Source organism: Rhinopithecus bieti, unplaced genomic scaffold, assembly GCF_001698545.2.
Source record: "Rhinopithecus bieti isolate Rb0 unplaced genomic scaffold, ASM169854v2 scaffold_23405, whole genome shotgun sequence".
Lineage (NCBI taxonomy): Eukaryota > Metazoa > Chordata > Mammalia > Primates > Cercopithecidae > Rhinopithecus > Rhinopithecus bieti.
This window is the reverse complement of record NW_016811519.1, coordinates 844300-856410: the sequence shown is the minus strand read 5'-3', so window position 1 is coordinate 856410 and position 12111 is coordinate 844300. Positions and strand designations below refer to the sequence as shown.

At 42.8% G+C, this 12111-nt stretch overlaps 1 protein-coding gene and 1 pseudogene across 4 annotated transcripts; one reads left to right on the top strand and one right to left on the bottom strand.

The window, feature by feature from the left end:
* Positions 1-1317: 1317 nt before the first annotated feature.
* Positions 1318-2211, bottom strand: LOC108543480 (peptidyl-prolyl cis-trans isomerase A pseudogene; annotated as a pseudogene).
* Positions 2212-4333: 2122 nt separating this feature from the next.
* SLC25A3 (solute carrier family 25 member 3) lies at positions 4334-12025 on the top strand. Of its 4 annotated transcripts, none has more exons than XM_017893965.1 (8): positions 4334-4478; positions 4712-4872; positions 6480-6601; positions 8549-8728; positions 9228-9409; positions 10342-10514; positions 11493-11603; positions 11686-12025. In XM_017893965.1, exons 2-8 carry the CDS (start codon positions 4716-4718, stop codon positions 11844-11846), a joined length of 1086 nt encoding a protein of 361 aa, XP_017749454.1. In that variant the 5' UTR covers positions 4334-4478; positions 4712-4715; the 3' UTR covers positions 11847-12025. The 4 variants fall into 4 exon arrangements, with proteins under 4 accessions (XP_017749454.1, XP_017749452.1, XP_017749455.1 ...); XM_017893963.1 differs by lacking the exon at positions 6480-6601 and adding an exon at positions 6185-6309 and having other exon boundaries at positions 4365-4478; XM_017893966.1 differs by having other exon boundaries at positions 4367-4478; positions 4716-4872.
* The last annotated feature ends 86 nt before the right edge of the window (positions 12026-12111 follow it).

Genomic DNA, 12111 nt, shown 5'->3' with positions numbered 1-12111 from the left:
TTCTCCTGCCTCCGCTGGGATTACAAGTGCGTGTCACCTGGCCTGGCTAAGTTTTTGTGTTTTTAGAAGAGACGGGGTTTCACCATGTTAGCCAGGATGGTCTCAATCTCCTGACTTTGTGATCCGTCTGCCTCAGCCTCCCAAAATGCTGGGATTACAGGGGTGAGCCACCACCCTGGGCCCCTTTTATTAATTTTCTACACATCGGCACTCTCCCTGCATCCTGCTCCTTGACGATAAATTCCTGCTTATTTTTGTTGCATCTGGAGTGGAGCCCAATCTCTCTCGCCCACTGCAAAACCCCATTGCAGCTGTTCCTACATCTATCGTAATAGTCCTGAATAAAATCTGCCAACTGTCTTTAACAAGTGTCAGAATAATTGTTTTTATTAATAGTGTCCAAAAGCTTACAGCGATTACAATGCTAGAATAGACTTATTATTTTAAGATATGCTCATCCACCTCCTAATTATCTTAAGAGTCCAGAGGACAATCCCTTATCAAGGGCATGAGACATACATTTGTAAGAAAAGCCCCAGCATTCCACGTGGTAGCCATTCACTGTAAACCAGGAATGATGATGGGAATTGCTGTCACCAAACTGGGGCTCCCTAAATTCAACGAGATTCTGGGATGGAGGGTGATCTTCCTCACCAAAGACCAGTCAGGTATAGTTACTATAATGGACAAAGAAGCAATAGTCAGAATGGTTTGATCTGTAGAGATCTTTGGCATTGCCTAATGGATCGTGGTATCCTTAGAACTAAAATAAATAAGCAGCCTAATAATTTAGTTATGTATAAGTGAAAAGACTCCGGATCTTTTCAGAGGTCTGATTTGAATCTCCACAGTGAAGAGTTATGGTCCTTCAGACAATTTCCCTACTTGTGTCAGGTTGGAGGCCCAGAGCCTCTTGAATGTTAAGGAGGCCAAGCCCCTTGTCTTAGTGCATACCTGCTGCAATAACATCACCCACAGATGGATAAAAGGATTTTGTATACTCTTTTCGGTAGAATTAGCTTGCTCACAATTTTCCAAGGGACAGCTGCATCATGTTAGGTAGAAGCCTGATTTAGCTCTTTAGTTTTTTCTCTGGAAGTTAAATATTATTACAAGAGGTGTTCATTGATGCCGTGTTGACAACAGATAGACTCTGGTACTTTTTGCAGTTGTTATTTAGTTTTTATTTCATAATCATAAATTCAACTCTGCAATCTAGCTAGGTATGGAAGGGAACAAGGAAAACATAGAACCCAAAGGGAACTGCAGCGAGAGCGCAAAGATTCTAGGATACTGCGGGCAAATGGGGTAGGGGGGTGCTCTCCTGAGCTACAGAAGGAATGGTCTGGGGATTAAGATAAAACATAAGTCAAACTTATTAGAGTTGTCCACAGTCAGCAATGGTGATCTTCTTGCTGGTCTTGCCATCCTGGACCCAAAGGACTCCATGGCCTCCACAATATTAATGCCTTCTTTCACCTTGCCAAAGACCACACGCTTACCATCCAATCACTCAGTCTTGGCAGTACAGGTAAAAAATTGGGAACCGTTTGTGTTGGGTCTAGCATTTGCCATGCACAACATGCCAGGACCTGTATGCTTCAGGATGAAGTTCTTGTCATCAAATTTCTCCCCGTAGATGGATTTGCCACCAGTGCCATCATGGCGTGTATAGTCACCACCATGACACATAAACTCTGGAACAATTTTGTGAAAGCAGGAACCCTTATAGCCAAATCCTGTCTCTCCACTGCTCAAAGCATGAAAGTTTCCTGCTGTCTTTGGAAACTTCTCTGCAAACAGCTCAAAGGAGAAGTGGCCCAAGGGCTCGCTGTCAAAGAACACGGTGGGGTTGACCATGGCTGATAGTACAGGGCTCCTGGCGGCAGCGGTGTCTGCAAAGCCCGGTGGTGCTTTTTTACTGTGTCAATTTAGCTAGGCTAGAACCATATTTCCTAGATTCCTTTCCCTGCATAGTTTTCGGCTAGAGTTAGCTACAAGAGAAATTTGTGCAATTTGCAAGGCAAAAGTGGAGCAACAGTCATTACATTCTGAAGGTCGCTAGCTCCTACATGGCGTAGGAGTTGGGCCTGCAGCTCCTTCCGTTACCACTAGATCTTATAGATCAACTTCTCTGCGTTCTGGGCCACAAGCATGTGCAGCCCCATGGTGAAGGGTACCAGCTGTTCCAGCTGAAAAAATGTGCAGCAAAGGGCAGTATTATCCGGTGCTGGAGGAAGGGAATACGAAGATTCACTACAGTCATATATTTTTACATAATATTGGATTTTTTTCATGACAAAAGATTTTTAAATTAGAAAAGCACTATAAAGTTGAATTAACCAAAAAGACAGAGAAAGTCCAGACCCTTCAGTGACTGCCTGTCTATATAAGATTAGACTGCTCAGTCTGGTATGTGAGGCCCTGGACAATCAGGTGTTAGTGTACTTTTTTAACTTTATCTGTCACTACTTCCCTTCCTGTGCCCTCCACTCTGGAATTCTTCCTGGGACTTTAGTTGGGCCAGAAGGGCTGGTTCTGGGATAGTGTTGCTAAGAGAGTGCCATGCTGCTGCAGCCTCAGAGCTAACTTTTTTTAGGGAACATCTTCTGTAGACTTTTAGACATTATCTCATTGAGTTCTCATAGACTCTGCAAGGTAAGTATTACTCCAGTCCAGAACCAGCCACCTAATTTGCAGGGTCCAGTGCAAACTAAAAAATGTGTGGCCCCTTGTTCATACATATATTAAGAATTTCAAGCTGGACATGGTGGCTCAGGCCTGTAATCCCAGCACGTTGGGAGGCCGAGGTGGGTAGATCACCTGAGGTCAGGAGTTCGAGACCAGACTAGCCAACATGACGAATCCCCGTCTCTACAAAAGTACAAAATTAGCCAAGCGTGATCGTGCACGCCTGTAGTCCCAGCTACTCCAGAGGCCGAGGCAGGAGAATAGGGTGAACCTGGGAGGCGGAGCTTGCGGTGAGCTGAGATCGCGCCACTGCACTTCAGCCTGGGTGACAGAGTTAAAACTCCGTCTCAAAAAAAAAAAAAAAAAAAAAAAAAAGAAAGAAAAAGAAAAGAAAATTCAAAATCAGCAGAGCATTAAAACCTAAGTGATAAGCCATGTGTGATTGCTTACCAGTGTGACCTGTGAGGCCAGTCCCACCCCAATCTTACATCTAGAGGAACAGGCTCACAGAGCATGAAAGTAAATTCCCAAGCGTTACTTTGTCAAGAGCTGGGAAAATATAAGAGCCAGAAGTCTAACGGCTTGGAATCCCTATTAAACTGCTCCCTAACTAAACTACGCCCCTCCCTGTTGAGCTGACGGGGGAATCTAATGAAAGCCTCCTAAATGTTTTAAACCAGACACACGCGACAATCTGCTATCAGCTCACTTTCACAGTTCATCGCTGTCAAACACCTCAGGTGCTTCAATGTTTCAGACGTGTTCTATAGACTATTGTGATAACGGCGCCAAGCCTGTCGTAAGACTTCTTGCCTGCACATTTTCTTTTGGGGTATTTCTCCAGAAGCTGGATGCAAAATGCAGGACATACCCCTAGTTTATTCGGTATTTTATGTTATTTAGTTTATTTATTTATTTATTTATTTTATTAAGACGGTATTGTCTCGCTCTGTCGCCAGGCTGCAGGCTGCCGCCAGCGGCAATCTCTGCCTCACTGCAAGCTCTGCCTCCCGGGTTCACGGCCATTCTCCTGCCTCAGCCTCCCAAGTAGCTGGCGACTACAGAGCGCGCCGCCCACTCATACCCGGGCCCTAATTTTTTGTATTTTTGGTAGAGACGGGGTTTCACCGTTGTTAGCCGCAGGATGGTCTCGCATCTCCTGACCTTCAGTGATCCGCCCGTCTCGGCCTCCACAAAGTGCTGGAATTACAGGCGTGAGCCACCGCGCCCGGCTATACCTATATTTAATGTTAATGGATGGAACTTATTTTAAAAAGTACTGTAATGGCAGAAGTTGTGACACATAATACTGCAGTGATGTTCTCTAACTCCAACACCTAAATATATCATCAAGCATTCATGTTTTGTTTTTTAAGTGACTACTAGATACTGTGATTCACTTAAGTGAAGCGAACTGAAGCCTGTGGTCAAGGAGAGACACCTGAAGGTGAAGGGACAAAGCGAGCAAGTTAAGAGCCCGAGCCCGACCCCTCTCAAAAAATATACAGCCTGAACGCGCGCCTGCGCAGAACGAATCCTCCTGCGCACAAGCCGGGCCGGAAGAGCAGGAGTGGGCAGGGGCGGGGATAAGGTTGCTAGGAGAACGCGATGACGTTACGGGCTCGGCGCTCTTCTCCACCAATGGGCGACGCGTGCTTGTAGTGACGCGCTGTGTGCGTCACGCCGACGACGCGCGAAGGGCACACATCTTAGGGCTGGGAGGACGTTCGGCCTCTGTGAGCCGTAACCTTTCCAAGGGAGTGGTTGGGTGATCGCCATCTTAGGGAGTGAGTGTGACCGGGCCTTCCCCTGTGTCGGGTGTGGGGAGCGGAGCCCAGAGACCCTGTGGGGCCGCTGCTTTGGCGGTGGGCCCAGCCGGGAGCAGCCTCCTTCGAAGGCCGCCGTGACCTCTTCAAGGGCGCGCAGGCGGGAAGGAAAAGGCCCGGTTGGGGTTCTAGGGCGCCGGTAACATTAACCGGCGCCTTGCCTGCCCTCTCACCGCCGCTCCCTCTTCCCCTAGAAAGATGTTCTCGTCCGTGGCGCACCTGGCGCGAGCGAACCCCTTCAACACGCCACATCTGCAGCTGGTGCAGGATGGCCTCGGGGACCTCCGCAGCAACCCACCCGGGCCCACGGGCCAGCCCCGCCGCCCTCGCAACCTGGCAGCCGCCGCCTTGGAAGGTGAGATCAGACCTTGCCTAATACAGTCGTGGTCTACTCGTGGTCCGCCCAGCGTTTGAGGCCTGGACCGGGCTTGGAGGACAGGGAAGGACGAGTCCAGCCCGCTGCACCGTAGGACGGCGCCCAGTTGCTTGCCCTGGGATGTCGGCCTTTTCCACCCTAGGCGAGTGTCAGATCCTTGGCCCTCCCTCAAGGGCGTGGAAGGGCTGAGGCCCTGTGTCCCTTCGTGACCTCCATGTCCCCGAGGGAAAAAAGGCCGCGACTAGCTCCTTATCTTCTCTGCTGTGAGCCCGCTTGGTCAGCCAACTAAGTATTGGGTAAAGTCTCTTCCCCAAACTGCTGACCACCCACAGTTCTACTAACTGTATTACATGTCCTTTGATTTGCCCTTAGTTTTCTTGAACAGTCAGTCCTTTCCTAAGTTTTATATTCGTCGACGGCAGGTCCGTCATTTTAGCACTTAATTATACATGAGATAACTGGATCTCCTGTTTTCATGCGACTGGAGGAGGCAGCTTGCAGCCCTACATAGGCAATAAAAAGGAGATAATTGGTGGGCATCCCTTTGGTGTGATTATCTCTTGCGATTCTTTGTGGTTGGACCCAGCTTTAACTTAGTTGTGTGTGTTTTGAATCCTAGTGAAGTATGTACATACAGAGAAACCTGAAAACCGAATTGTAGGAGTCCTGAGAATGTTATCTACCTTATGCCTGTAAAATCGAAAGATTTTTTTCTTTAAATCACTCATGTGCTTGTTATGTCTTCAGTATGGATAAAGAATCCTTACTTACACTATCTGTCGTTCAGTTTAAAATTAAAGCTAACATTATTTGTGTATTAAATGTATTGGACTGCAGGAATTTATGTGTGTCTGTTTTTATGTTATAGGAGTTCACAAGTGGGGATAGTATTGGTTAGTGGCTAGGATAAACTTTGAAGTTTGCAAGCCTTTTACACGTCGGGTGATCTTTCTGAGTTTCATTTGTACTCTGAAGTGTGCTCTTACCAGTGGTTAATAATTTGAAGTTTGACTTTAATTGTAAAAGCCGTTAATGTAGAAAACTTTTTAAAAAATGAATATGGCAGAATACAAGCTGTTAATAGTATCATAATAGTATCAGATACAGAACCCTCATAATTTTTAAATGATCTGATTTTGGCAGTGAATTTTTTTTTAAGCCACTTAATTGGCCAAAGCTATTCAGCTGTGATAATACTATTTAACAGGGAAACAGTTTTCTTTCATTCCAGTGGCCTTAGTCATCTCTGAAGAAAGACTTACTTAATTTTTTTTTTTTTCCAATCAAACAGAGCAGTATAGCTGTGACTATGGATCTGGCAGATTCTTTATCCTTTGTGGACTTGGAGGAATTATTAGCTGTGGCACAACACATACAGCATTGGTTCCTCTAGATCTGGTTAAATGCAGAATGCAGGTTTGTTTTGCATGCTGGACTAGAGCATATTGAAGCATGATTGACTGTTAAGTTATAAGATAGTCATCTACTAACAAGCTGTGTGGAAACCTAACTGTCCAGGAGGTAAGTTTATGACCAGTAACATGAGTTTTACATTAAAATGCATGGTGTGTCTTCTCTTACTACAGAGTACAGTTGTGAATTTGGCTCCGCGAAGTATTATGCACTGTGTGGCTTTGGTGGGGTCTTAAGTTGTGGTCTGACACACACTGCTGTCGTTCCCCTGGATTTAGTGAAATGCCGTATGCAGGTTTGTATTGAGATGACAACATTGAAAGTATCTGTCATGTGATTTTACTCTAAATAAAATCTTAAAGCGCTTCTCAAATGAGAATTTGAAGACATCACAACTGCTAGAAACTTCAGTAGGAAACCAAACTAAAATTTCTTTAAATTGTGGGCTTTATTTTAACTAGTGTTTTAAATCCAATAAATGCCTCTATTGTTGGAGTAAATTATTCACTCTTAGACTCTGGCTGTAGATGGCTCTTTGCTGCTGCTCTTCACTTTCTGGCCAGAGTTCTTCAAGCTTACTTGTGCCCCAAATAGTCATTTTACAAGCACCTATGTGTTGGAGTGGGTAAACAAGTCTGTGTATTATGTGAAGTAACGATGTTCTTTATCTACTAATAAGACCAAGGTAAAGAGCACATGTAGATTTATTTAAAATGCTCTTAATGTCTTAGTATGAAAATTTTGTCAGATTAGCCTTTTGTATATTTACATAACATTTTAAAATAATTTCAATATCTTTTAATTAAGATTATTGAAACAAAACAAGACATTAAAATTTATTTGTTCTAAACAGGATTAGAAGTCTATTTAACTAAAAGAGAAATGAATTTGAAATATTAGGAGGGAGAGGAAGGTGATGTATACCACCCCTTCCAGTACTGGCAGAAAGAGTGAGATAAGCTTTTTTTCCCACCCATTAGTTAATATAATGGATATGAAATGTACCTTTGCTAAAACATGTTATGCATGTCTCTTGAAGTGAATTTAGTTTATGTGCTTTTTTTTTTTTTAACTTGGGTTTAGTTTGTTTAGTGCTCACAAAACTTTATGCTATAAGCTACTTAAAGAACTAGCATATGTTAGGAATACAGATATATCTATTATCTAGACAGTAGCTTTTAAAAAGTAGGAGGTGGGCCAGGCATGGTTGCCCATGCCTGGAATGCCAGCACTTTGGGTGGCTGAAGCGGGTGGGTCACTTGAGGTCAGGAGTTTGAGATCAGAACTCAATCTAGCCAACATGGTGAAACCCCGTCTCTACTGAAAATACAAAAATTAGCTGGGCATGGTGGTGCGCCTGTAGTTGCAGCTACTAGTCACAGCTACTCGGGAGACTGAGGCAGGAGAATCGCTTGAACCTGGGAGATGGAGGTTGCAGTGAGCTGAGATCACACCATGACACTCCATTCTGGGCTACAAAGCAAGACAAAAAAAAAAAGTAGTAGGAGTTGGGCGGTAAGAAGTCTTTTAAGAATCAGCTTTGTTATGTATTTTTGTGAAAATTTTACCCTCTTAACTATCACTCCAAGACTTAAGTTTAAGACAGAAAGCTAGACCTTAATGTACAAAAGTTTCCGTTTATAAAAGTAATCAAATGAATGATAATAAACAATTATAAGCATAAACTAATGAAAGTTATATGAATGTAGTTCCTCACTCAAAATATCTTAATATTTTCAGATGTCAGTTGACCTTGGATAACTGAAGCCACAGAAAATGAACCCTTGGATAAGGGAGAGCTACCGTATTAATTTTTTTTTTTTTGAGATGGAGTCTTGCTCTGCCGCTCAGGCTGGAGTGTAGTGGTATGATTGCGGCTCACTGCAACCTCTGCCTCCTAGGCTCAAGCAATGCTTCTGTGTCAGCCTCCCGAGTAGCTGGGATTACAGGCACACGCTGCCATGCCCCACTACTTTTTTGTATTTCAGTAGAGATGGGGTTTCACTGTGTTGCCCAGGCTGGTCTCGAACTCCTGAGCTCAGGTAGTCTACCTGCCTTGGCCTTCCAAAGTGCTGGGATTACAGGTGTGAGCCAACGCGCCTGGCAGGAACTACTGTATTTAAATTACCTTTTGTGTAGTTGCTGAAATTTATTATGGAACCCAAACAAAAATAATCATGAGATTAAATTTTTATGTTAACTGTTTGGTGCATTTAATTTTTTTTTCTTGTTTTAAATAAAGGTGGACCCCCAAAAGTACAAGGGCATATTTAATGGATTCTCAGTTACACTTAAAGAGGATGGTGTTCGTGGTTTGGCTAAAGGATGGGCTCCGACTTTCATTGGCTACTCCTTGCAGGGACTCTGCAAGTTTGGCTTTTATGAAGTCTTTAAAGTCTTGTATAGCAACATGCTTGGAGAGGTATGTAATTAACTTTGAAATTGAACATTCCGAGTGTTTAAGACCAAAAAAGTTCTTAGATTTTTGTCTGTCCTGCCTTATTTTAGCACTGAAGAAAATGGTCCTACAAAGTGAGCAACATGTCTTAAATCATAAGCCTGTGTCAGCAGAGACAGGTTGAGAAATAAAATGTATTTCATTAAATTACAATTCTCCTTTTAATATACTATCTTGTTTTCTAAGTAAGTTGGATTTTGAGTTTTTTAGAGAAGGGCTCTGGGACTCCTTTGCGTAGTTCCAGGGCTAACTGTACGTGACATCTAGATATTTTTTAAACATTCACATTGTTCACATAGTTACGTGTTTTGTTAATGAGGTTATGAGAGACCATATATATATTCCATATCATTGTGTGTTACTTTATAAAATGTCTGAAGCTTAGTTGTTTTCTAGAACTGTCACTTCAATTGAAAACCAACACAACAGCAATTCACGTCCTTCCTTGTGTTTTGGATTTTAGGAGAATACTTATCTCTGGCGCACGTCACTATATTTGGCTGCCTCTGCCAGTGCTGAATTCTTTGCTGACATTGCCCTGGCTCCTATGGAAGCTGCTAAGGTTCGAATTCAAACCCAGCCAGGTTATGCCAACACTTTGAGGGATGCAGCTCCCAAAATGTATAAGGAAGAAGGCCTAAAAGCGTAAGTAAACACTTAAAAATTTATATTATGAAAGTACTTATTTTAAGTGAATTTCATTTTTTTTTGAGACAGAGTTTTGCCCTTGTTGTCCAGGCTGGAGTGCACTGGTACTATCTGGGCTCACCGCAACCTCCGCCCCCCAGATTCAAGTGATTCTCCTGCCTCAGCCTCCTGAATAGCTGGGATTACAGGCATGCACCACCACGCCTGGCTAATTTTGTATTTTTAGTAGAGACTCCATGTTGGTCAGGTTGGTGTCAAACTCCTGACCTCAGGTGATCCACCCACTTTGGCCTTCCAAAGTACTGGGATTACAGACGTGAGCCACTGCGTCCAGCTGTGAACTTCATTTTTTAGTATTAAGTCTACCAGACTTTTTAAAAAGACTATTATAACATTTAATGTCTATTTACCTGTATGTAGAACATAAACATGAGAGGTAAAGATAAGTTAATACATGGTTTGACACTTGGACTGGGGTTTTTTTTTTTTCCCTAAAGTAAGGACCATTTGTCAGTCTGCAAATGACTTGATATTTGGCCTAAACATTTACTATTAACTTTTAGGGAGGGCTTGTTAGTATCCTTGTGATCTATTCACAGTTAAGAATTTCCATGACTACAACATGCTTCCTTAGATCCACCTTTGTGGATGAATCTTGAACTGAGTTCCACTTGTAAACTTGTTTCTTGTGGTTCCAGTCAAACATCCAGCAACTTTTTTGGTTGTATAGTCAAAGGTGCTTGAGTCATTGGCATGTAAGAGAAATATACCTGCATGTTAGTCTAACGTTCTGATAGAAATGACATGCATTTTTGCTGCCATTTGTTACTATCAGGACTCGACTGGTGTGCGGACACTTGTGTTAATAATGACAATCTCTGATAGATGAGTATATGCAACTCTGTAAAACAAGTCTCCTGATTTCCTAGATTCTACAAGGGGGTTGCCCCTCTCTGGATGAGACAAATACCATACACCATGATGAAGTTCGCCTGCTTTGAACGTACTGTTGAAGCACTGTACAAGTTTGTGGTTCCTAAGCCCCGCAGTGAATGTTCAAAGCCAGAGCAGCTGGTTGTAACATTTGTAGCAGGTTACATAGGTATGAATTACTTAGAACACACTTGTCTGAAATTATGAACAAATAATCATTTCCATTATTGGCGTTTTTTGAGAGGGAAAAATATTCCAAAGGTTATAAAGCAGTGTTTTTGGTTTTTTGTTTTCCCTGAGGCATAGTCTCGCTTTGTTGCCCAGGCTGGAGTGCAGTGGCGTGATCATAGCTCACTGCAACCTCCTCTTCCTAGGTTCAAGTGATTCTCCTGCCTCAGCCTCCCAAGTAGCTGGGACAGGCATGCACTGCCACGCCCAGCTGATTTTTTGTATTTATTTATTTATTTATTTATTTTCTTTTCTTGAGATGGAATTTTACCCTTGTTGCCCAGGCTGGAGTGCAATGGCGCAATCTCAGCTCACTGCAACCTCCGCCTCCCAGGTTCAAACGATTCTCCTGTCTCAGCCTCCTGAGTAGCTGGGATTACAGGCGTCCGCCACTATACCCGGCTAATTTTTGGTATTTTTTAGTAGAGACGGGGTTTCACTGTGTTGGCCAGGCTGGTCTTGAACTCCTGACCTCTAGTGATCTGCCCACCTCGGCCTCCTAAAGTGCTGGGATTACAGGCATGAGCTGCTGTGCCTGGCCTATAAAGCAGTTTTATCTTCCTATAACATTTTATATGCTTTTTAGGATTCATAAATACTTGCTAACTAGTTCCTAAAAGGGTTGTTTTATGTGATATCATTGTTAGGCTTGGGAATGTATTGATCTTACTGTTGCACCATTTTTTTGGTTTAGTTTATTATAAAGAATTTTATACAGAAAGTGTTGAATAAAATCTGAAAAACTTAAATGATTGTTGTTTTATATCAGATAGACAGTTTGATAACTGTACCTGTCTCACCCTGAGTCTGATGTTTATTTTAGAACTAGAAAATATTATTTTAAAGTCATAAAATGATTATTGGCTATGTGAAGTTTTATTTTAACTGGCACTGTATGGGATCCTTTATATTTTTTCAGCTGGAGTCTTTTGTGCAATTGTTTCTCACCCTGCTGATTCTGTGGTATCTGTGTTGAATAAAGAAAAAGGTAGCAGTGCTTCTCAGGTCCTCAAGAGACTTGGATTTAAAGGTAGGATGATGTTTTTTTCTTGAAAGAACAACAGTTTTGGATATGTTGCATTTTTTTCATTTGCGTTTCCTGTTTGAACCAGGTGTATGGAAGGGACTGTTTGCCCGTATCATCATGATTGGTACCCTGACTGCACTACAGTGGTTTATCTATGATTCTGTGAAGGTCTACTTCAGGCTCCCTCGCCCTCCTCCACCGGAGATGCCAGAGTCTCTGAAGAAGAAGCTTGGGTTAACTCAGTAGATAGATCAAAGCAATGTGGACTGAATCTGCTTGTTGATCAGTGTTGAAGAAAGTGCAAAAGGAACTTTTATATATTTGACAGTCTAGGAAATTGTCTATTCCTGGTATAATTACTGTAGTACTCTTGCTTAAGGCAAGAGTTTCAAATTTACTGTCGAAATAAACCCAACTCTTCATGATTTGCCTGTGACTTATTTTAAAAACTTAAAAAAAGGGCCGGGCGCGGTGGCTCAAGCCTGTAATCCCAGCACTTTGGGAGGCCGAG